Source organism: Lissotriton helveticus, chromosome 4_1, assembly GCF_964261635.1.
Source record: "Lissotriton helveticus chromosome 4_1, aLisHel1.1, whole genome shotgun sequence".
NCBI classification, from domain to species: Eukaryota; Metazoa; Chordata; class Amphibia; order Caudata; family Salamandridae; genus Lissotriton; species Lissotriton helveticus.
Window position 1 is genome coordinate 205,202,575 of NC_136063.1, and position 25,094 is coordinate 205,227,668.

The 25,094-nt window shown below is 42.8% G+C and overlaps 1 protein-coding gene across 1 annotated transcript in view; it reads left to right on the top strand.

The window, feature by feature from the left end:
* The window catches only part of TRAPPC9 (trafficking protein particle complex subunit 9), a 2,424,721-nt gene that overhangs the window by 556,353 nt on the left and 1,843,274 nt on the right, over positions 1-25,094 (top strand). Inside the window, exon 13 of the mRNA XM_078686702.1 lies at positions 11,068-11,194. Within this exon, the coding sequence (XP_078542828.1) occupies positions 11,068-11,194 (127 nt within the window). The remainder of the gene's footprint in view (positions 1-11,067; positions 11,195-25,094) is intronic.

Sequence of the window (25,094 nt, forward strand, 5' to 3'; positions counted from 1 at the left end):
GTGCCGTGTTACGACGAGGCATGAAACCGGATTGATCCGGGTGGATGAGGGACGTGATCACCTTGACCAGCCTAGTGGATAGGATTTTCGCTAGGATTTTGGGCTTTAGGAGCGATATGGGCCTATAAGATGAGCATTGTGTCTTTGACTTACCAGCTTTGTGTATGACCACAATATTGGCCACTCGTTGCTCATATGGGAGCTCACCCTTCTCCTTGCTTTCCAAGAACATGGCTTGAACGTATGGGGCGAGTCTACCAGCATTCAGTTTATACAACTCTACCGGTATCCCATTGGGGCCTGTTGCTTTGCCGGATTTTATCTGCCTGTTCGCTTGAGCAACTTCGTCGTCCAAAAACGCGGAGTCGAGATAACTCCTGTCTTCCTCTGACAAACTCGGCATGACTATTTCTCTGATCATTTCGCTATTGTCTGCTTCTGTAAATGCACTACCGATCGTATAAACTTTCCTGTAATATTCCGAAAACTCATCTGCCACCGCCTGAGGGTCCGTGATCCATTTTTCATTTTTTAAGGGCAGGCAGTTATCCCTGGGACCACTGCCTGCCCCTAAACATATTTTCCCCTGCGTTTGCAAAGGGGAAGGGGTCCCTTGGGTGAGGCGAACGTGATAACCACTACACTACGGAAACTCACATAAGGGGTTCCTTGGGGACCCCTTCTCTTTTGCAAGTGCATTACCACCCTCTTGAAGAGGGTGGTAATTTGCAAGTGTTTTGCGACTGCAATTGTGGTTGCAAAACATTCATACATGGCTTTGGGGACACTAATAGGAAGGGAATGCCCCTTCCTAGTAGCATGCATAAACACTATAAATTGCGACTCGCAAAATAGTGTTTGTGCATGGCCCCCAAGGATTTAATATGCACAAACGGGTCGCAAACCCGTTTGCGCATGCTAAATCCAGTCATACATCTAGCCCGTGTCTTTTATGGTCCGATATGTTTTGGAGATGAGGCTTTTTGTGCCTTTAAAGAAGAAGATTAGTTTCACAAATTACTTGAGGGGTCGTGTAGCAACAAGGGTGTCATTGGGATTAATGACCAGTGTCTCCATTGATAGTATTGAAGGCAGGAATTTTCAAAGATTTGGAATTCTTTTTTGCATTATCCAAATGTTTTGATATGTTCTCCTTGGATTAAGTTGCTCAGTTTACTGCAGATGTGTGTGTTTTGTGTCATTGGCTTTCCATTTCATTCTGGCCCTCATTGATGAAAATATATTGCCATTTGGTACCTGCTTAATGTCTCTCTTATAAACAACTCGTGGTCTCTAACCAATCCCCTGCCATTAGAACTCTAAATCGCTTGAGCCGCGTATCATGAACCATACGCTAGCAGTTGAAATTAACCGTAGGGCATCGGTGACTGCAGTCTTTATTCACTTGTGGTTCGGATTGAATCAATGATTTGTATCCAAAAACTAGATAATGGCATGCCCTTTAATTTGCATTAAATTGGCTTTCTGCTTAATTGGCTACATTTTCTTACTTCAATGTTTTTGTCCTTTCGAATTAGGAATTCCACATCGATAATGTAATAAATAATATTACCCTGAATCATAATGCATAGCATGAATCATAGGTGACCATAGAAAATCTTCATAGTGCAGATTCCTTGTAGTCCACAGTGAGCACTCAGTCACTTTATGAGGATGACAAAATCAGGAATTTAGATCCGATTTGCCTACTTTATTTGACTAAATGTCCAAATTAGTTGGGATGTGAGTAACGACAATGTAATGTGATCCGTCCACACATGCTTCTACCTAAGCTGAAAGCATCTCCGATAGCCCGCTTTAGTCTGGAGCCCCATCTCTTGAATGATGCTGCACAACCTCCCACTGGAGTTTGTCTTCTTCCATTCCTGATTCTGTGGCTTTGCCAGGGTGCATGTCGTCTAAATGAGTTGGATGATTTCTTTATCTCATCCTGTTTTCCCCTCTTCATTTTTCCTGGTGTCAAATTAAGAGAGAATCATGTGATCCCTTGTTTTTGATCTTGTGAGAATCCTTTCCTTGTTTCTCTTCTGCTTTATTCTGAAAATCATTCTTCAAATCCAAGCCCCACTCCTGGTTGGTGTTTCTGTGGTTAGCTCTTATTTAGTTAAGATTAGTCCACAAATATAGGGTCTTCTCCCAAATCAACATCTAGCAGTTGTGGGTGCAGTTGACCTCATTCCCCTCATCGCTAATCGAGGTTTTTATAAGCCTTTGACAATTGCTTGTCATTGAAAGAATTATTAAATGTGGGGTTGGTACCCATAGATCCTGTATCAAAAGTTTTAATGTTGTGAGGCTGTTTTGTAGTGCAGAAAAGATTGGAGAGAATACAAAACATAATATAGAGCCAAATCTTTGATGGGTGAAAAGTAAGGACTTGGTTTTTTTCCCCAACTGTTCCATTCTGCCATTTTGTTTCTTTGCCCCAAGGTTCAGGGGTATTTTTAATATGTTAGCTCTCTTTGGGGAACTTAAACTAGTCCCTCTACATTTTGGGGTATGGGAAGAGAACTTTCTGTAACGCTCATACTGCTGGGTCATCTTTGGTGGCACTGATAGTATTTTTTGGTGTGTGGTGTGGTTGTGCTGCAGAGAAGATGCCTGTTAAGCCACCTTTGTAAAACTCAGATAACTTGATTATATTGATCTCTTTTTTCCCTCCTCTGGCATGATCTTGAACATTGAAATAATGTGATGAGTTCTCCGATCATGAGCCACATGGATACATTTTGGCCAATGAATGGTCAGAATCACTGCATGGGATACCTTTTTAGTTCTCCGAAAAGATGATCGCAAATATGACTATGCGTAAATGAGATTCTAAAAAGGAGTATGGATGCTATCCACAGAAAACAAGAAGGGACAGGCCACTCCCATTTGTTTTGCCTCCCTGCTTTTCGAAGGATTGTATCGGTGCTATAAACATAGTTGCCTACCAGAATAGTTTACCGGGAATTTTTGCTGCCTGATTGACAACGGATTGCTGCAAGCTACTAGCAGTATAAAATGGGGTCGAACTTAAACTTTGTTGATGTTTAGAGTTGCTGAAGCTCTAACCATCTCCTAGATACCCTTCCAGCTGCTTCCTCTGTCCACATAGAGCGCCCGGAATAATGAGACACTTAACCCCTGGAATTCAAAGAAAACCTTCCTATCCCTTACAATAAATTGAGTCATTCATCTGTTGCAGGTGTACCCTATTGGGAGTGGTGACTTAAACTAATAAACAAACTCTCCTGTGTACCAAACATTCAACCTTTCAAATGTTTAGCTGCACCCTCAAATGACCCAAACTTCTGCCCAGCGTAATGTCAGCAGTCGTCTTATTAACCTGGATAAAGTTTCCTCTAGCCGTAGTTGGAGATCTCTCTGCTTAACCCTAATCCTGGAGTAGCCTGTGTCTCCTTGAGTAATCCACATCCACATCTTATAAGGCTATTTTTAAGGCCCCCTCCACAAGCATATTTGTGACTCTTGCAGCCAGCGCAAATAGTTGTTGTTTTTTTCCTACCTTGGGAACCACATTCCCTGAGACTGGGTACAGGTAGGTGTCTGCGTTGCTGCCCTCGACCCACCCTTGGGCCTTGGTGGCGTGGGGTGTGTGCGCCCAGCACCAAAGTTGCTGCTTCCTCTGCAGGTGGGAGTGGTAGAGGAAGCTGCTACGCCTACTGGTGCAGCGGAGGATTTTCCAACTCCCTTGTACATCACTAGAGCTGTGCATGCACCCAGGGAAACGACTGGGGCAGCCAGGAGTGGGCTTCCCATGCTGCCTCCTCCGCTTGCCTGCACCCAGGATGCCCAGTGGGCAATGGCACCCAGAATGAAAAATATAAAAAGGAAACATTGTGGCACAATGCTGCAAAGTACAAACAGTGTCCTGCTTACTTGATCGTCTCAGAGCATGGCAGGGTGCCCCATAATGCTCCACGAGAGGGCCCAAAATGTCCATAGCCTAACCAACGTCTTTAAAGAGTATTGTGGAGGGCTGAAGTAGGTGCAGCAGCGCCTCCTTCTACTGCCCTTTACATTTGCTCTAAGTCTCCCAGGGGGGTTGTAGACATACCCCTGAGAGAGGTGTTCCATTATTTCGAAGCTCTCCCAGAGCGTTTTCCACCTGAGCACTGACCCCTTGTGGTTGGTCCTATAGCTGCATGTTGCGACCTGTAGACAATGAAGTAGGACTCTGACACACATCTCTGAAGTTAAAATACTTAATTGATAATGTTGAGGTTGAACAATGAAGGTTTCCCATTTTAATGTCTACTATTGATTGTTTATACTGTGTTTACTTATCTTAATGATGTTATAAGGTTCAAACATGACATTGGCTGATTCGGTCAATGTGGTGACACCTTTGACAAAGCCAGTAAGCCTACCTTATATATACTGACACCCCCATGCTATGTTACATTGACAAAGTATAACATAGTTACTTTTATTATTGTGGGGGGCCCTGCAAGGCCAGTAGGCCTGTCTTTATTTAAATTGTCACCCCCCTTATATTGTGATATTGCATTTGGAATGGGGGGGGACATTGTGATTATGGTTATCAGCACCCACTAGGTGTGTAATATGATATGAGGGTGCCATAGAATGTATTTCCACCTGCTTGATGTACACATTTGTAATTTAATGCAAAGTAGTTGGTGGTGTGTGTAATAACAGTAATGTTCCCTATAACAAATAAAACAAAACGCCATGACTGGACAATAGTTTGAGTATTGTTGTTGCATGCTTACAAATTTGGATTGTTGGTCCACACCACTTCCCCAGAGTCAGTCTGGGACTTCTGTGCTCATCTATCTTGAGGGAGTCCAGTGCTACAATGGAGTGCGTGGTTCCCAGTAATAAGACCGTTGCGGCCTTCTTATTTGTGAAAGACTTAAATCCTTCCCCACTTATAACCCCATTTCTTACATTGATGTTATACAGCATATAGTCTCTGCATTTGCACCACCTTGCCAGAGCTATGCCCGATAGCTCAGCCAGTGAAGGAGGCTTTGGAGGCTCAGCTTTCCAGCACAGATCAAGTGCCCAGTATGCTGGTCAGCAGCATGTGCATGCAGCCTCCCTTTGATACCGCAGAGTGATCCCTACGATCTCAAGGATATTTGAAGGGCCTGTCATCATGGCAATAAAAGCCAAAAGTCATTGAGACCTTCCAGCATCATTTATAGTCCTTTCCAGAAAGTTTTGACCTGCTCACACCCCTCCACCCCCTGAATAGTTCACTTTTGGCCTCATGGTTATCGAATCTCTGCAGTGACACACCTTAATGGCGTCTTTACCACTTTAAGTTTCTGGCAAAATGGTTGCGAGCTATCCCCACCACTGCCGCTCAAAGCTGGGGTATGAAGCCTGCACTGGTTACATGCAAACACGTGTGCACCCATGTGCAGTATTAGCGAGTAAGACAGTATGCAGCATTTAGAACGCAAGCATTACCACGGAATACCTTTACAACGCGGGCGTAACAACGAAAGTTGTTACCACGCATTGCACTGGGGGGCGCTCAAGGATAGTAAATGATTTAATTTACTATCCCAACACCTTCCCTACTATCCACGGGGACTGGTGTTGGAATAGTAAATTAAATTAATCAATTTTGCGCCCCCCAGCGCAATGCGCGGTAACAGCTTTCGTTGTTACGAACGCGTTGTAAAGGTACGCGTTGTCAATGTATGCGTTCTAACGTCATACATCCGAGTAAGACTGTTCTTGACTCAGCCTGGTAACTACGCAAAGGTAGTTCTGTTGCAGAAAAGACCTAGAATACATTGGTTCTGGCTTGTGCAGGCCTTGTAATTCAAAAAAATATCCCTTTTCTTTTTTACTAAAATGTAAACCGGTTGTACTTAATTTTTGTGGGAAAATTGCACAAAATGCTGTTTTGGATTGTCTTCACAATCAAAGTGACTGACGTGACTTTTCCTATGTACAAGTGTCCCGAGTGCATATGAAATGTTCATTTGCCATACACATACTCCTTGATATTAGCCCTACATATTTCACTCCTCTAATGAGCTTCAGGTTTGAACTATGCTAGTGGACCAAGTAAATTACTCTGCTGACCAACAGGCAGTTCAAAACCTAGCCTGAGTAATAGACCCATTTTGGAGGATCAGCCTTTCCTGGCAGAAGAAGGGGCAGCGGAAATCTGCATAGAGGTGATTAGCTGACATTCACTGATAAGCCTGTGCAAGCCCCCGTCACAGGCATAAAAGGGACGAGGCAGAACTCTGCTCCATTTCCAAGTCTTGGAAGAAACTAACCAGTTTCATAGTCTCAGTTATAGGCACACATAGGTCGTACAGATCGTCACTTGCTTCTGCCATCTTAACAAATCACAATATGCTGGGCAGGGTGTGGGCTAGTCTGTAGGCTGCCCCCTAGAAGTGTCAGGGCTTGAGCTGTGGTATTGCATTTCTAGAATCGGTTCAGAATCCCACCATATAAAACTCTCAACCTCCACCTTTAAAGTCTTACACAGGTGCAGAGACTTTGAGAGACGGGTCTGCTTCTTTATTAACCCCGGTCTTAAGTGCAGGAACAAACTTTAGACTTGTACTTCCTGGACTCTGGCTCTAGGGCCAGTGGAATCACCTCTACTGTTTCTTTGGGGGACAGTATAGGGTGGACTTGCCCGGGACCGTGAAGTAAGCGGGTCCCCATGGGCCAGTTGTGGCTGCAGGTGCTCTCTGAAGGGGTACCCAGACTCCTGCAAGAGACATAGGTACTCTGCATGTGGCCAGGAGGCCTTGGGACTGAGCAGTACAGACAGGTAGTGAAGCCTGCTTTAAGCGCCACAGGGTGCTGTTGCCTGAAGACCTCGGCCAGATGCCGACTAGGACCTGAGTGGCAGGAGGGCAGGACACCAATTGTTTTCTTCAGCGGAGGAAGGCTGTCTACTGTAGTGTAGTTCCTATATTCCCAATAGGCTCTGCGCATTGGAATAATATATCCTATAGATTTGACTTAGGTCGACTAGGTCTCTACCGAATATATTAGATTTAATTGTGAGTGCCAGCTAGCTCAGAGGTCACTAGAAACGTTCTCGAATACACAAGAAGGGATTCGTTTCTGACAACCGCATACACATGACAACTTTGTTTCACCAAGAATAAACGTATCTTCAGAGTCGTGGAAAAAATAGATAGATATTTTACTCAGTCAATCATGCATGCTTCGTTTCATCAGAGGTGCAGAGAAATCGAGAGACAGGCGTTTTCAATAAAAGGATTTTTCTGAACAGTCTTCTTTCTCATGCAAGTAAAGTGAACTGCTACACTCGTGATACTGGTTGCAAAGTATAATGCGTACAGCAGGAACAGTATTATAAAATAATACTGTAAAAGCATTGTACGGTTTTTAAACCATAGATAAATACATACATAAATAACAAAGGCTAAAAGTACTCAACTGGTGCTTCTAAAATACGCCTACACCAATGTACCTAACCTAAGTCTAGTACGAGGGAAGAAGTAAGTGAGGTGTAGTATAGGTGTAGTTTTTCTTTGCCAAGAATCTATCCAAGATTTCTCTTAGGGTTTAATCAACTCCATACCTTGGTTTTAGAATGAAGGAGGTCTGGTATCTCTGTCTCGGGACTCTATTACCCAACACACCGCGAGGGGAGCTTGGAAACACTGGAGCTGTATTCTCGCCAGGAGAAATGCAGCCTCTCGATCAGTGTGTCAGCTGGAGGGTCCGCTTCCTTCCACTTGCTGTAGGGAGCTGCATCGTGCAAGTAGATAGTCGAGCTGCTCCGAACCACAGTGTGTTTGCTAAGGCAAGTGTGGGCATATTTATACCTTGAAGGTGCCTAGTGTGACGTAAAGTCGGGCATAATAACGTCATCAAAGAACCCCAAGGGAATGGTAGTTCTCTGAAAACTCCATGAGTTCTTGGACAAATCAATATTCAAGCAAGGGGATGTCCCTGACTACTTAAGCCGATTTTTCCAAGAAATCGTTGTGGCTTTTTGGAACGAGTGGAAGTAGCCATGCCTGTATGTGGACTGCATGGGCTTATGTCTAAATATGGATATGATTTTGATGCCTATATAAGGGCAATGTGAATTGTACCTATATAAGGGCATGAATCGGTACATTTCGCTCGGATCCTAAAACGCCATACAACACTACATAAAGCTACTAAGAAAACCACCAAAACATTTAGAGACCAGGAGGCCCCACAAAACCAGAGATATCTAGTATTTCCACTCACCATCTGAGCGCATCTTCTTATTCCCCTAGTGACCGTTGTACCTGTGAGTCCTCCTTGGGAACCAACATTCTCTGAGTACAGTTGCATTCCACCAGTCCAAGACACACAGGAAGGCTCCCTTGTTGAAGTAGGAGCTGCTGCAAGAAAATCACTGGGAAGCCCCCAGGCCTTGTCAAGAGACACTGTTGAGAGGGGGGCCTCCGTGCATGTGAGGCACGCTGTTGTATCTTATCCCACTCGCAGCAGCTCAAGAGCAATGTAGCAGTAAAGCGTGCAACAATTGTTTCTACGCCAGGGGATAGAGGTGGCGGAATTCTGATCCATTACCAGTGGAAGAGGGTGTGCACCAGGTGGGTGGGCAGCTAGCCTGACCACCTGGGCTCCCGGTCAGGACAATATATTCTGAGTTTATATATGCAACGAGCAAAACCCCAGGAGAGCAGGGGTATTGCAGAAAAATTGCAGTTGTGCTGGGGCCTGGGGGGTGGCATCCACGAGCAGCGGTGCCCCATGCCCCCCATATTTCTCTTGGGAGTTCCACAGTTGTTTTTGGGTTCATTAGAAAGAGTGACCTCTGGAGAGGTTTTTCATAAGCAGGAATCACTCCTACAGCTGGAGCTTTTGCCCAGAGAATCAGATTTTTTGTTGTGAAGTTCCTTGAAAACGTTGCAAAATAATTTTTTCTCCGCCAAATGTGATTTGCTAGGTTTTTGTGAGCCTTTTATTAGATGAGTGTGCACCTTGCATAAAACTGTTGCATGATCTACAGGCACAATATGGGTTCAAGAAGAAAATGCATCCCGACAAGACAATTTATACACGAACCAGGCAAACATTACACAAAATTGAGTGTAGCGAAATTCAAGTAGTTTAAAAAAAAAACTTTCTTTATTCAATTTTCCCACACAAAACTGAGCAGGTCTACAACAGAGTTACCCAAGGTAATACCTTTCAACTTATTTCCATTATACATCTGAGTCCTCTATACATTCACAGTTATTTATATATGAATGGCATTTTACCGAACCTGAAAGTTGCTAATTTTGCTGGCATGATTAAAACTTTGCCCAGGTCTACTTGTGAACTAATATTACAGAAAGAGACTTTTGAACAAGCATGTCCAGCCTAAATATGGATTTAAACGTAAGAGGAATCTGGTTTAGACTAACATTGCTGCCCCAAAGCCAGTGCCATCTGTGACACCTTCAGCCACCCTGTCATTTTATCCAGCAGCACTCTGCATACTGGGGTTTTTGACCCCACATTAAGTGTTATAAACATAACTTCACTCCCTAGGACCTAAAGCGCTATTCTTTGGTTCACCGGAAACCAATAAAGTCTAGATTCTTGAGTGGCATGGTTGAATATCTTAATTCTAGAAGTTGTTCTACAGCAAACTTTTGAATTACCTGCAACTGATGTATAATTGTCTAACGTTGTGGTACGGACATCACCAAATCAGAGGCCGAGTGCCCATTCAACCTACTTACAGAAGAAAAAAAAAGGATATACCAGACCAGCTCCCGCACAAGATCATCAGTTTGAATGGGATAGTCAACAAGGGAGCATACATTTAACGGTCAAGCACTGAGATGTAGTGACCCTTCTAACGACTCGTAACAATAACACCTAATACAGAATGATGAGCAATATCGAGTACGTAATCTTAAGTGAAGGGTCTCTTGTAAGGCATGCTGCAGCAGTAAACTACCCAGTATGGCAAGAGAGGGTGGGGCCATACCAGGAAGCTCTAAAAGCCTATTCCACTATAGCTGAATTTACCCTGAATTGAGGAACATTCAGGGTCGGGGAGGGATTGGAGGGGCCAGCATCCCATTCCGACTGCAAGACCAGCGGCCGTCACTGAAGGGCCAGAACCTCCTACCCAAAGCCATGCTGTAAGCTTTTACAAGGGGAAAAAGTACAAATAAAACATTTTCAATGTTATTGAAGGACTGATGATTGCACAAAAGAAATGGGGCAATGAAAGGTTTTGTAGCTTTAGACGTTGTGTGCATAGTTGGGCCATCACCACACCGTGCTCTATTCTGTGTGTTATGTGTTTAGACCAGCACAGAGCACACACCCATTCTCCATTAAGTGGGCACATCCCTGTGTTTCATACCCAGGTTCCCATTCCACATTAAAAATACACACTCAGATGTTACAGCCACCTACCTGCCAACCAACCAACCTACACAGCACTTACCACTGGTGGCTCCAGGAAACAACTATTGATCTTAACATAAACATTGACTTTTACTCACTAGAACATTGTGATGTTGAATGCTCCATTGAAGACAATGCAGTGCTCTGGGTTACTAATGGCCGGTAGAATCCCGGAGCTACAACATTCCAATGTTTGTTCACAGCAGCAGCTGCGAACAAAGGCCTTACGGATTTCAACCCCTTCGGGCTCCATGAGGCCTTTGTTTTACAAATTAGAACATTCCACCCTCTACGGGTGGAATGTTCTGATAGCCGTAAAGCCCTCCTTAGTGGGCTCTACCGGCCATTAACAGCTAGCTCCCTTGTTAAAGGTCTGAGCCGAAGGGCTCTAAGGCTATTTTAGACCACTCCCCCAGCTTACACACTCACCAAGCCACGCACTGCCCTGACTCAACCAAGTCTGATCAATCACCTGGTCATCTTGCCCTCCGCAGAATCACTCACTGCGTTATTCTCTCACAGCAAACCAGAATTATGTTATGTCTGTTTTTTTTTGATTTGCTCTTTTGATTTTGTTTTTGTCTACAGTTGTTCCTCACATACAGTACATAATAAATGATATGCATCCTGTCTACTTCTATCTTCTTACAGGGTCTACTGACAAGTGGAGTGGAGTTTGAGTCTCTCCCAGCTGCTCTTTCTCTCCCTGCAGAGTCTGGCCTTTACCCAGTCACTCTGGTTGGAGTACCTCGGACCACGGGGCAAATTACAGTAAATGGTAAGAATTGGTCTGCTTTCTGTTTTCCTTTAACTCCCACACAATGGCAAAGCTTTTAGTGTAAACAGGTGGAGACCTATTAACAGACAGTGCACGGTTGCTGCTGGAATGTATGAGAAGTTCAGTATTCCCTTCCTTTGATTAGTGTGCACTTGGTGACTTCCTGTGGGTGGTATGTAGGAAGGGTCTGACTTCTAATTTATCCAATTGTCTTGCTAGACATTTACTTCCTGGCCATTATTTCGAATAATACCTTTACTACAGTCGGCATTTGCTGACTTTTACCCAAGCATCACAAAAACGACTTGCAAGATAAATGTAATCTAGCACCAGGGGTATAAAGGTATCAAAATATTGTTTTTCATGAATTTAAAGTAATATACGTTGGGTTTCATCAAGATTTGGGTTACGGTTAGTTTTACTGTAATTAAAGAAAATTAATTAAATTTGATATTTATTAGGGTTTAGAGAAAGTGATACAATAATGTTAGCTATTATCTTAATTTTAATAGATTTAGTTCACATTCAGCTTTGATATTAATATAATGTATACATTTTAAATTAAAAATATATTTAAGTTTTTAAAATTCAGGTTACTGTTAGAATAAGGTACATTTTTAGGTCTCGCTTGCAAGAGTTATTGTGCACAACAAGGGGCTTGCAGCCTGCCCATTGCTTAGCATTCATTGTCTTCATTGCCACTCTTATTTGCTGTCTTCTAATTGGCTAGCTTGCACTGGCTTCACTTCCTCTTCTTTTGGCTGGAGCATAGACCAAGTACTGATTACTTCAGCTTAATTGCTGTCCTTGCTTAGGTCACCCTGTGATTGAGGCACGACTTTTATTTTTTTTCTTCTACCCTGTTGTCCTTGTTGAACCTTTTGCCATTTGTAACAGTTTTTACTATGCAACACACACTTCAAAGAAGCCCTTTTCTCATTTGAAATGGATATTTATTCTGACAACAGATATTATCTGCTTTTAATGTAACAACAGATGTTACCTGCTTCTAAATGTATTTCACTAAGACATGGACATGGGCGCTATTGCTTTCTTTTGTGAAATGATATTTTGCTAAATGTCATATTTTAATTCTTTTTCTTTTGTGGGGAGGTTAACTGATTTTCTCAGTATCACAGGGGTGTTGTGCAGAGACTTAACACGCATTGACAAAACAAATATGCATCACCTTTTAGAGTATTGGCTCTGCTATTGCCTTTTGTCAGTGCTGTACAGCATGGGCATTGCAGACTTGGACAATACTCTGTAGCCATGCTCTACAGAGTGGCAGAAAATAATAACAATAGAAAAACAGAACTATAGTGCATCCAGTGCTGAAGCATTTTAAAATAAAAAAGCACATTAGCCCTGGCTGCATCATAGCGCTTTACCTTTTATTTGTTTTAGCCACACTGCAAAGCATCTGTGCTGCTACACACCATGGCTTCAAAACCTTACCATATAGTATATCTCATAGATGAGACTTATTGGCTTTGCCAATGCTTGTTAAATTCATTTTGAGTAAGGGTAATAATGTAAGTTGATTTAATTTGCATCTTTTCAAATGATTTAATGTTAGAGTTAGGGTAAACCTTTAATTAATTTACATTATATTTTAGTTTAAAATGATTATATAGTTGGCATTAATTTATTGCAATATAAATAATAATTTTTACTATTGAGCTGGGTTAAACTCTAGTAACATTATTTTAATTACTCTAAGATATTTTTAATATGGATAGATTTAGTTCACTTAGTATTATTTATATTTAATGCGATTAAACTTGTGTATGAGTAAATAAAGGTTGTCAAAATAAGGTTGTTCATCTGTGCAACAGCACATATCTATAGTTGCTAGGAGTAAGTCTCTCATGTACCTTACAGCTCAGTGGGTTAGGCAAGGAGGATGGCCTTGAAAACTGTTGAAGTTTAGGATTTGCAAGATAAAGTAATCAAGTACAGTGCAGTATGCATGTTGTGCCCCAGGGAACAATTCCTAGCTGTAGACCATCTTCTCTTTAAGATTTATTATTATTATTATTATTATTATTATTATTATTATGATTATTGCCATACATTTGTGTGGTGCCTCGTATCTTAGCAGTGTACTCCAGATCTATAAACGTATTAGACCCTCCGCTCTAGGGAATTTAGCCTAAAAAGATTGAGTGACACACGCTTTACATTTATGCATCTTAGATGGTTCAACTTGCAAGCAAGCAAGATAGCATGAACTCCCGCGTCAAACTTGGTACAAGAATAATAAAGTGATGAGTTGGACTGCTTTCTAATCTTACAGACCTCTTCAGGAGCTTGATGTTGCTACTAAAGACACCCCAACGGGCATATTTAGGAAGGCTGGATGGTGAAATGTTAAATGAGAAGAATATTAAACCCACTTCAAGACTTAATAAATGTTTAAATTCTTGTTGTTGGACCCAAGAGTCAAATAGTGAACCTTCCCATATTGACACATTTTCGGTGGGTAGGTCTAGAGCGCCAGAGAAAGGAAAGGACCTAATAAGGTCATACCATTAGCCTTGACTTGTGCTTTTTTGCGGCAGGCTCATTTAACAAAGGCCTTGCCTTGTGTTTTGTTTCCTTCAGGCATAATTAAAAAAAAGTGTAGGAAAGTGTAGGCACTACAAGTGTTTTGTGTCATTATATACTGTGCAGAACTTTGTAGCATTTGAGGACCCATAAACATTCAACAAAGGATTTACATAATTCTGCTTGTGTGACACAGTAGGTTACAACAGTGACACAAAAGGCCACCTTTTCAATGAGGATCACAGGTAAAATACTGGTAGGAAGGAAGAGTAGTGGCATGGGAGAACATTAGGGGATACAAAAAGTGAGAAGTAAGGGTTTGTAGGAGTAAGAATGCAGGCCTTGGAAAGAGGTTTGTGTGCTTGTGGGTTTCAATAGGGGTCATGAAGACTGGGCAGGGCAATAAAGTTCAGAGTTTTGGGTACTGGAATAGAAGAACTAAGAATGGAGGCATGGGAATAATGGGGTCCAGCAGTGTACAGGAATAGTGGCACTGAGGATTGGGGTATGCAAATAGTGGATTTGGAGTATGAGAATTTGGGGTATTGCAATAGCAGCATTAAAGATTGGTTAGTGAAAGTGGTTGGAATTGTAGGATTGAGATGTTGGGATAATGACACTGGGGTTCGAGAATAGTGGTGTTGGCGCATGTGACTGTAGTAACGTGGTGATATGGGGGAAGCAATAGTGAGCATATGTGAGGGAGTGTTTAGAAATTGTATTAAGATTGTGGGAACCAATGATGAGGGTGAGGCACTCATTTGGATAGCTTGATGTTTTTATATTTACTTGATATATTTGTAGTATAGAAATGTATTAAGTAAACGCTGAGATTCAAATCTACTTGTTGTGCCTTGTATATCACTGCTCACCCAGAGCCATCCACATCCTCAAAGCTCACAGGGTGCATTTTGTTTTCCGAGCTTGAGGCTTATCTCTGCTCTGTTTGCTCTGTGGCGTGAAAACAAAATTAATGTGCCTCTTAGAAAAATCCATCATTCCTGTTATGTAGATGTCTCTGCTCATGTCTGCTGCTAAGCTGGAGTGCTGAAACCTGATTAGAGAAATGCTACATGCTAAACTAACGCATGCTTGACTAATCACAGCACAGTTTGTTTGCAGCACTGTGGGGATAACAATATTCTTTTAGGATTCACTATTGTCTGTGAATAGTGTTATGTTCCTTTAGGATTCACTATTGGACTATTGGCTGTGAACAGTGTTATGTTCATTTAGGATTCACTATTGGCTGGGAACAGTGTTCTGTTCTTTTAGGATTCACTATTGGCTGTGAACAATGTTATGTTCTATTAGGATTCACTTTTGGCCGTTGTTAGAACTGGGGGTCTCTAGTTGGCAGAGGTAGTACCACTGTCCAAATAGGGACCCTTGCATCTTGTCAGGGTAAGGAGGAAACACTCTTCAGATAACCCCTTCTCACCCCCTTGGTAGCTTGGGACGAACAGTCAGGCTTATCAAAGGCAATGTGTAAAGTATTTTTACCAACACTCACAGTAACACAGTGAAAGCACCACAAACTGACTCCACAACAGTTTGGAAAAATAAAGGTATTTAATATTAACTACACAAGACCAAAACGGCAAAAATCCAACATACACAATTCAAGAATATGGTTTCAAAAGTGTTCTTAAGGTTGCGTTAAAATAATCCACAGTTGCGTCACTTTTTAGCCAACAGTACCTTTAGATGCAACAAAAGTTCCAAGTGAAAGCTGCAGCGTTGAAAAGCAAGCGATGCGTCACTCCTGAGACCCTGGGGAGGCAATGCGACAACCCCACTGGACACAGCGGGCGTGTTGCGGTGACTCCGGTCTGTATGGGAAGGGATGTGATACCTTGCGTGGATTCCAGTGCGCAGGTTTCGGTGGAAGCGGCTCGCAAAAGGTATGATGCGAAGGCGGCGACGATCTCCGGTGTGGCGACGATGCGCTGCTCAGCGTCGATCTTCTCCTCTCGCGGCCCCTCAATGCGATGGCTCTGCGATGACTCTCGCAGCGACGTGATGCGGTCCGCAAGCAAGCGGTGCGACGATCTCACCCATTGATGACAGGCTCTGCGATGACACTCGCAGCGATGGTGTTCTTCGCGCACTGGACCGGTGCGTCCTACAAGCGAAGGATGCAACGACTCTGGCAGCGGCAACAGGCGCTGGGACGATCTCGACCTTCGCGGTGGCAGGAATTTTCTGACACTGACAGGGATGCGCTCACCAAGGGAGCGATGCGTTAAACTTTGCAGAAAGTTCTTAAAATCTTGGTTTCCAGCTTCCCAACACAGGTACAAATTCCAGAGGCACCAGCACTCTAGGAAGGACAGAACTCTCTCAATAGAGTTCAGGGAAGCTGGGGGTGAAGTTTTTTTGTTCCTGGGACTTCTTAACAGGGAGCCAGCTCTTCTTCAGGCCCTTGGAGATTCCTTTAAGCAAGGGGACACAGCACAAAGCAAAGTCCTTCCCCTCTCCTTGTCAGCAAAGCAACTGCAGGTCAGTCCAGCAAAGCAACATCAGGACAGTCTTCCTTCTTCAGTCTTCCAGCTTTCTCCTTGGCAGAGGTTCCTTCTTGATTCCAGGATGATCTAATTTTCTGTAGTCTCGGGTCCTATACTTATACCCCTAAAAGTCTTTGTTCCCTTTGTGCAAGAGGTAACTGAGCCCGGTCTGAACCAGTTCTGGGTGTTCCTTGAGCACTTTGTTTTCCTGACTTTTCCGTTCCTTTCAGAGAGAGAGGCAGGGTCGTCAGCCGTCCAGCAGGAGGTGGAGCCAGCATTGTGGAAGGCAGGCACAGCACTATTTAGGCCCAGGTGCTATCTCCTCCCACCACTCAAGATGCAGTTGCAGTCATTCAGCCTAGGGCTGACTCATCCAGCCTCCTGGGGGCTCCCCAGCCCCTGTCACTCTCAAACCAGACAGTCAATTCACAAACAGGCCAAGGCACACAGAAAGGCCAGACAAGAGAACAGCCACTTTCTAAAAGTGCTGTTCTCAAACACAGGATTTAAAAAAACACCTTTCCTAAAAGATGTGTTATTAAATTCTGAGTTCAGGGATACCAGACTTTTATGTCCTATCTTGCTCCTATGGGAAGATATGCTGGTAGCCACTGTAGCCAGCATTCCCCATGATAGCCTATGGGCAAGATAGCCTTGCAATAGTGAAAAACGAAAATGGCTGTAATTCACAACCAGAGCATGTCACCTGCACTAGTACATGCTCTACCTTTCATATACACTGCACCCTGCCCAGGGGGGTACCTTGGGCCTTCTATAGGGGTGACCAATGTGTACAGAAAGGGAAGGGTTAGGCCTGATCAGTGGGGACACTGGCCAGGTTGACATGGCAGTTCACTGACTGCACACAGGCACTGCGGTGGCAGACACCATTTTAGGGCTACTCATGTGGGTGGCACAATTAGTGCTGCAGGTCCACTAGTAGCATTTGGATCACCAGCCCTGGCACACTCAGTGCATTTTACTAGGGACTTATTGGTGATACAAATATGCCAATCATGGACAACCAATTACAATAACAATTTACACAGAGAGCATATGCACTTTAGCACTGATCAGCAGTGGTAAAGTCTCCAGAGTCCTATTGCCAACAACCACAGGTCAGGAAAAACAAGGAGGAAGAAGCAAAAAGTTTGGGGATAACCCTGCAAAAAGGGCCATTTCCAACAGCCGTGAACAGTGTTATGTTCTTTTAGGATTCACTTTTGGCCATGAATAGTGTTATGTTCTTTTAGGATTCACTATTGGTTGTGAACAGTGTTATGTTCTTTTAGGATTCACTATTGGCGAAGAAAGGTTTTATGTTCTTTTAGGATTCACTATTGGCTGTGAACAGTGTTCCTTGCACCAGGGTACAATATTTCCAAGAGTGCTTGATCCTCAATGGCACAATATCATGACAGTTTATAGTATAAGAACCTGTAAAATCACTACAACATGGATATTGTGCTGCTAGATTTTGTTTTTTATATTGCAAAGAATAAGGATGTTGATTATGAAGTCCTTAAGTGTTTACTTTCTGTAGGGTTTAAGGCCTTATTATGTGTTTAGCTGATAGGATAGTTTAGCTCTAGATTATTGTAACACATTGTTTGTAGGCGGTATGAAAGTTGCCATACAAAAGTTACAGTCTTTATAAAATGGGGCTGCGCCGCTCCTGTTGAAAGTGCCCAAATTCTGCTCAGTCATTCAACATATACGGGACCTGCATTGGTTACTAGTAGTGGACAGGTTAGATATTATTCACAACACTTTGCACTGAAAGGGCTCACATTACCATCAGACCATCTCCCGTAGATATTGCCCTCAACGGACGATAACAGCCTACTTGGTTAAAATTCGTATGATAAGAAAAACTAGATGGGGAGGAAGGAGCCTACAACATCTGGGAGGTAAACTCTGGAACTCACTCCCTCTGACCCTGAGAGTACAGTCAAACCTGCAGAATTTTAGAATATGACTTAAGAAATGGCTTTTCAGATCCCAACTAGAGTAGGCGATCTGTACCATACTGATCTGTACCCCCTTCTGAAGGCTCCCTCTGTCAGCGCTAAGACACTTACGTATGTGCGCGCTTTATAAACTTTTATTATTATTATAGAGTACTCCACCAAAAAGCAAAAATGTGGCCATGTACAGTGTCCTCAATGCTTTTGTTTTCCCCTTGCTACTTAGATCTTTTTATCCATTGGCATAGCCTGAACTTGCTCCCTCAGAGGAAAGTTTTGACTAACAAATATGAACCTTACTCTAAAAAGACTTTGAGTATATTTCTTCTGAATAAGATAATGTAATAATGAATGATCGTAATCCTAATATGTAAGCAAAGGCTGTCCTGGAGATAAAGGAGAATGTGTAAGGTGGTAGGGAGCATGGAAATAAAACATTGAGGTCTCGATGTCCCTTCAATAGCTATAAAACTGTCACTTTGCTGAATGTGTAGAACATTTGAGAGCAAAAACAGATCTTCACAAAGTCACCTATGTGGTTCCTGGATCTGGGTTTGGATCTGTTGGTAGGTTGTGGGTACATGACCTGCCTTACAGCTGTGTGTAGTGGTGTTTGGGTGCATGGCCTCAACCCGTTCTACCAGCTATGCACAACTTTGGTTGAGTCGTGTCGATTGTGGTACAAGGCCTGTAGTGTGGCTAGATTTTGCGCCAGACCCTTTGCCACAGTGCTCACTGTTTATGGTCTTTGACCTTCTAACATCGACTGTGAATTTTCCTTTTTAAAGTTTTTTACATTGTAAAATGTTTAAAACAAAACAATTGCAAATCTGCGTTCAACATAATGAGAACTGTAAAGGAATTTGTGGCAGTATCTGCCTCTGGTGCTCTCCCACATCCTCCGCGAGGTCAGGTGATGCTCCCCTTGCCCCATTAAACTCTTAACTGTGACCATTTTCTAGGATATAGCCTTTGGTGGTTTCCATCCTGTAATGGCCACAGGAAGAAACATTTTCAGGTGCCGCCACCCAATCATATCATTACATTCATGGACCCATAAGGGTCTGCTAAGTCATGGCCAGGGCAAACTATTGTTTAACATTTTGAAACCCACCCAGCATCGTTTTGTAATGGAAATTTAAAAAGCAACCTATCGAACGGATTTACACCACACCATAAAAACTCCATATTCTGAGTAAAGTTCTAATTCAAGTAATTCTATAACAGTCTAAGAAGACATGCTATATACTATAATTAACACGAGGAAACATTACCCCAAGTGTGGGACTGCCTTCTCAAATCAGTGGTAGTGCTGGCCAATATTGGTATTAATGTATTAGCCACAATGGCTGTATTTAAAAGGTGGACTACTATTGGAAGTCACAGAATAGCTCCTGTCACAGTTCCAGAACAATGCAGTTCTGTCCTGTCCTATTACCGTCACAGCATTGTGCCACAAACTGTGTCCATCTATTGCATAGACATAGTCGATATTTTACGTCATTCCTCAACTTCTTACCCTTTTTAAAAACAACTCTTACATTGAAGCAGACTGAATCCCCTTTACACAGACTCAATCTCTTCCATTACATACTTTTCAAAAGAAAAAATGCCCTTGGGGTGAAAAACAAGTACCCTCCAGCCCTTCCTGAATTCTGCAGAATGGCTCTTCAGAAATGTAGAATATTTCAGGCTACTTCACTGTGCAGCGATTTGCAAGGGCGGAACACTTTCCTGAAGGTACCTGTTTGCCTCCTCTGTCGCATGTGTTGTACTTTTGGAACAGCTTAATTTCCATATGATGAGCTACGGCCATTAATGCAGCCATCTTGTTTCTCTGGAACACTTCAGGAACACAAGCATTTGCAGCATTCCTTGCTGCAACTATTTTGAGTAGATTGAATTGAGCATTTGGCAGTCAGATGCTTATATTTCAAAGCCTCTGCTGCATTAAGGATAAGGTAAACCTGCGGGACGAATCCAAAATATTCCCTCCTCGATTTCCAAAGTTATGTACTTTTCAGAAAAGTAAGTTGGTGATATAGTTACCTTGCTAGCCTTGAGGAGAAACTACGAGTCCAAGTGTATAACGTTTTTTATTTATGGGACATTTTCTTCGGTTGCATGTCAAAGTAGCGATAAAAGAAATATTGTGGCCTAAATATTATGAATTTACAGTGGATTTACAACCCGCCCATAGCTTACCACTGGTAGCATGCATTGTCACGCTCATTTCCTTATTCGATGGCTTGCCTTCCTCTTCTTGTGTTAGCTCCCTCTCCTAGAGATCCCCTTCACCATGCTTTTGACTGGCTGACTTGTATCCCTCCAGTGCTCACATTTAGAAGCTGCTGTTTTTGAGGCTCAGCACTTGACCTTTCCCTGGTGTCAATTTTAATGTGGCAACTTGCAAAAGGTTTCTTCAATGTTCTGGGTTATAGATGTTCAGCGCAGTCAAACGGCAGTGGGCTGGTTAGATAATACAAGCATTTGCAAAGCCACTAGGCCTGGCCTTTTGAAGGTGAACTTCATTATTTTTAATTAAAGCATATGCAATGAGAATGGGAAAAAAACAAGAAAAAAATTAACATGGTGCATAATGTGTCTACTATGTGCTTGCAATAAAATTGTTAAAATAATAATTCACCATTGCATGTAATCAGTGCTTAATTTGTAAAAAAAAAAAAGTACGTGGCTACTGCAGCTTGAACCACACATTGCCACTGCCAGTGACAGTATTGTCATAAGTGCCCGTGTTGATGATTAAATGCTGGGCCGCACACCTGAAACCACCTTCTCAAATTAAGCAATGTAATTGTAATGGAACAGTAGGGTGCTTCCTAACAAGCAGGTGCACTTAGAACAGGTAGAGTCTCTCACTTGGAATAGGTATAAAAAAAGCCTTTTTAGTATTAATGTATATCACAGGAAAATATGATTCTTGGTGCAAACAAAATCTACTACTGACTTTGTATTACTGTAAGCTGAACACATAGTTTAAGCAATTCAACATGACTAAAATGAAAAAGGATTGAGAATGGAATCAAAAGGTGCACTTTTTTTAGAGAGATGTGCACGTTATCAGTGCTATAGAGCTTATGGCTGATGCGGGCTGACTCATTGCCTCGTGTTTTATGTTGTGGTGAGCAGAATCAAAATATGAAGGCAGACAAATAAATGAAGAGCGTTGACCCAAATCTCCTGTATTTAAATGTCTGTGTATTCTTTTATTTGTTTTTCTTAATTACATGTGACTGGAAAAACAGGTAAAGCTGTCTTTAGGACAGACTTAATAATTACCAGCAGACTAGGGGCTAGTTGTAGGTAATCCCAATTTACCGATTCTTAAATACCGAATTTTACCGATTCGGTATTTAAGAATCAGTGAATGTGATGTAGGTAAAAATCGGTAAAATGTACCGATTCGGTAATATTCCTTATTACTGAATCGGTTATACCGATTCGGTAATACGAAATCACCTTCCCATTCATTGCTATGGACCTGGAGGCCCATAGGAATGAATGGGAAGCCATTCACTATTACCGATTCTGTAAATACCGAATCGCTAATAGGGGGTGCATATTCAAGGGTGGCAGGGTGTCACATTGACACCCTGTTGCACCCCTGAATCGTGCATGTGTGCACATGTGGCGCACATACATGCCCTAAGGGTATGTATGTCTGCCACATGGCACTGAGAAAAAAGCAAAAAAATGCTTTATGTAAGGCATTTGGTATTTACCACCAACCTGTAGTTGGTGGTAAATAACGAATCCTTAAAGCTAACATGTACTCACTTGAGTGCCTCCTACATAGCTTTTAAGGATTCGGTAATTTACCGAATCCTTAAAATAAGGAATCGGTAAATTACCAAATCCTTAAAACCTGCCTCCTACTTTAGAAAAGGCTAAATACCGATCGGTAACAGGATAATTACCAATTTTCGGCCGTTACCGACCGGTATTTAGCTACCTACATCTAGCCCTTAATGAGGAACCAACACTGCCCATATCTGCTTTTGAATTTATACAAATGCCCAGTTACTTACCGGTATGTTTCATTACTCCGAGTCTACGTCCTCCACGCCACACGCCACACTCCTTACTTCTGTGAACGTCCGCTCCTCCACACAGCCTTAATCAAGCAAAATCAAAAACACACATTCAGCTCCTATCCCTTCCCTCTAGGCCACACCCACATCCTGTGGAATATAAAAACACTGACCTCCTATTCTGAAACCCTGTAATCCAAAGCCAAAATTAAGCCAAAGACAGGGAGGGATGGGAACCTTGAATGTGACGGGGAGGTCGTACACTTGGAGTAATGACACTTCCCGGTAAGTGACTGGGCATTACCTCCTCGTCTGATCTCCCTGTCACAGTCCCAACTTCTATCATCTGATACCCAAGCAATAAAATCGTCTTCATACCCAACTGGTGCAGAAACCGAAATATTTATTACAATATCTACTGATTAACACAGCAGTAATTGTGTACAGAACTCAAGACTGTATCACTAAAACGAGTTGAAACATCACCGCTCACCACCAGTCTGTAATGAGACACAAAGGTGTATGGGGAACTCCAAGTGGTGGCCCTGCAAATATCCGCCATAGAATTGCCCTTCAAACTCACCCAAGAATCAGCCACCCATTTCATAGAATGCCCCCGAACTGGACCAGGCACTGATTCACCCATGGCTTCATGTGACCCATCAATAGCCCATTTCAACCACCTAGTGAAAGTAGACTCAGAAGGCTTCAGACATTGTCCTGCTTAACCAATGTTACAAAAAGAGAATCTACCTTACAAAAAGGACTAGTTCCATTCAGATACACTCAAATCGCCTGCCTTACATCCAATCTATGCAGAAGAACTACAACTTCTGTATTTGGGTTAGAACAAAAACAGGTAAAACCAACTCCCACGAACAATGAAAAGGAGAAGGAAGCTTAAGAACAAACTTAGGATCTGGCATCGTGGCCACCCTATCCGGATAACATTTTAAAATGGTTGCGGACACAGAAATGCTACTAATTCCCCAACTCTTCATGCTGACATAATGGTCACTAGACAAATCTCCTTGAAAGTGAGAAACCTAGAGGAAACCTCTTCCAGGCATTCAAAAGGCGCCAATTGCAAGGCCTGTAACACCAACAGGAAAACCCATCTAGGAGTTTGTAATTTTACCTACAGTTTCATAAGAAAACAACTCCTCAATAGCCTTGCCACCAATGGACCTATGCTCTCACACTCCTGGTCTCCGAATGCCCTAACAGTTGTCCACTGTGCACACCAAGTGGAAACTTCTAAGCCCAATTCAAATCCAGCTTTAAAAAAGGCCAAGATTGAAATCTTGTCCACAGTCAAAGCTGTCCAACCTTTCCCCAAACACCATCTTTGAAAAGAAACCCAATGACTGTCAGAAGACTTTAGCGTAGATGGTTTCCAGATTGCTGAATAAAGAGAGCAACCTCTGGAAAACAACCCAAAGCCACCAGGGCTAGCCTCACAATGGCCAGCCTGCCAACTGTAATCTGGCTAGACCCTCCTGAGACAGACTGGGAAAGCTCAGTGGACATGGACACAGAGGAATCCTCGAACATGGTAATACTGCTAACTGCAACAGAGGGAACCAAGGCCTCCTGCACTATCCCGGCACCCCCAGCATCACTGAAGCTTTGTCCCGTTTGATTTTTATCAGAACACCACAAATTAATGCAATAGTAGGAAAGGCATACATCAACCTCTCCCCCCAGGGAAATGACTGCATTCACCTTCTAAACCCTGCTAGACTGACTCAAAGACCAAAATTTGTTTCTCAACGCGTTCTCTTGTGTTGTGAATAGATCCACTTCAGGAACCCCAAACATTTGCAACAGGACTCCAAACAATCTGTTCTCTAATGCCATCTCTGACAGTGAAGGAAAATCCTGCTCAAGCAGCGGCATCTGTGTTCTGCATCCCAGGAAGATGAACTGCCCTCAAAGACAACAGATTCAGTTCTGCCTACTTGCAAATCTTCTGTGCTAACAAAGAAGCCTCTCTTGCAGTCCCCTGATGATTTATATAGCATACCGCCACTGTGTTGTGTGTTCCCAACAGCACTTCCTGTGGCAAATCCACAGGAAGAAAATTAACTAGTGCCACTGCACCAGCTGGAGGGTATTGAAGGCTGAAGACCACTGATCCTCTTGGACTGACCAGATTCTCTAAACTGAGTCTTGAGCTATTACTGCCCATCAACCCAGCTCGCTGGACTCTGTTGTCAAGATCAAACTCTGCTGGTTCACAAACGGAGGACCCTTCTTCAGAGTCCCAACAATCAACCAATTCATCACAAATGTCTTGACCCCCTCCCGCCCCCTGTGACCAGGGTGACAAAAGCGGAAGTATGTGATTCACCAAGGGATACAAATGCAACCTGGCCCATGGAAAATCATGTCAGTGGCAGACATTAACCCTTGAACTCTCAACCATTGCCTGGCCATGGAAGCTGGGGAGGCCAAGACTGTCATCGGTTCTTTCATGATTCTCTCTTCTTCTTTCGGAAAGGAACACTTTTCCTTCCACCGTGTTTAAGACTTTTGAGAAATACATCACCAGGATACTTGTAAGAAGGTAGTTTATTCGAGTAGGCAGGAGCAACCCCTAGCAGCTGTCTATCCTAAGCAACCTCTGCCACCATCTCTTGGATTCCAACAAGCTGGATTCCAGTAGTGGAAGCCTGCAGTTGCTAAGATGCAGTTGCTAAGAAATAATAACAAATACAATGGAATACAACATATCCCTTTTCTTTAACAAACAAATGATACTAAAAATATAAATAAATGTCCAAAGATAGAAGTTTCCAAACTTAACTAAAAATTATTATAA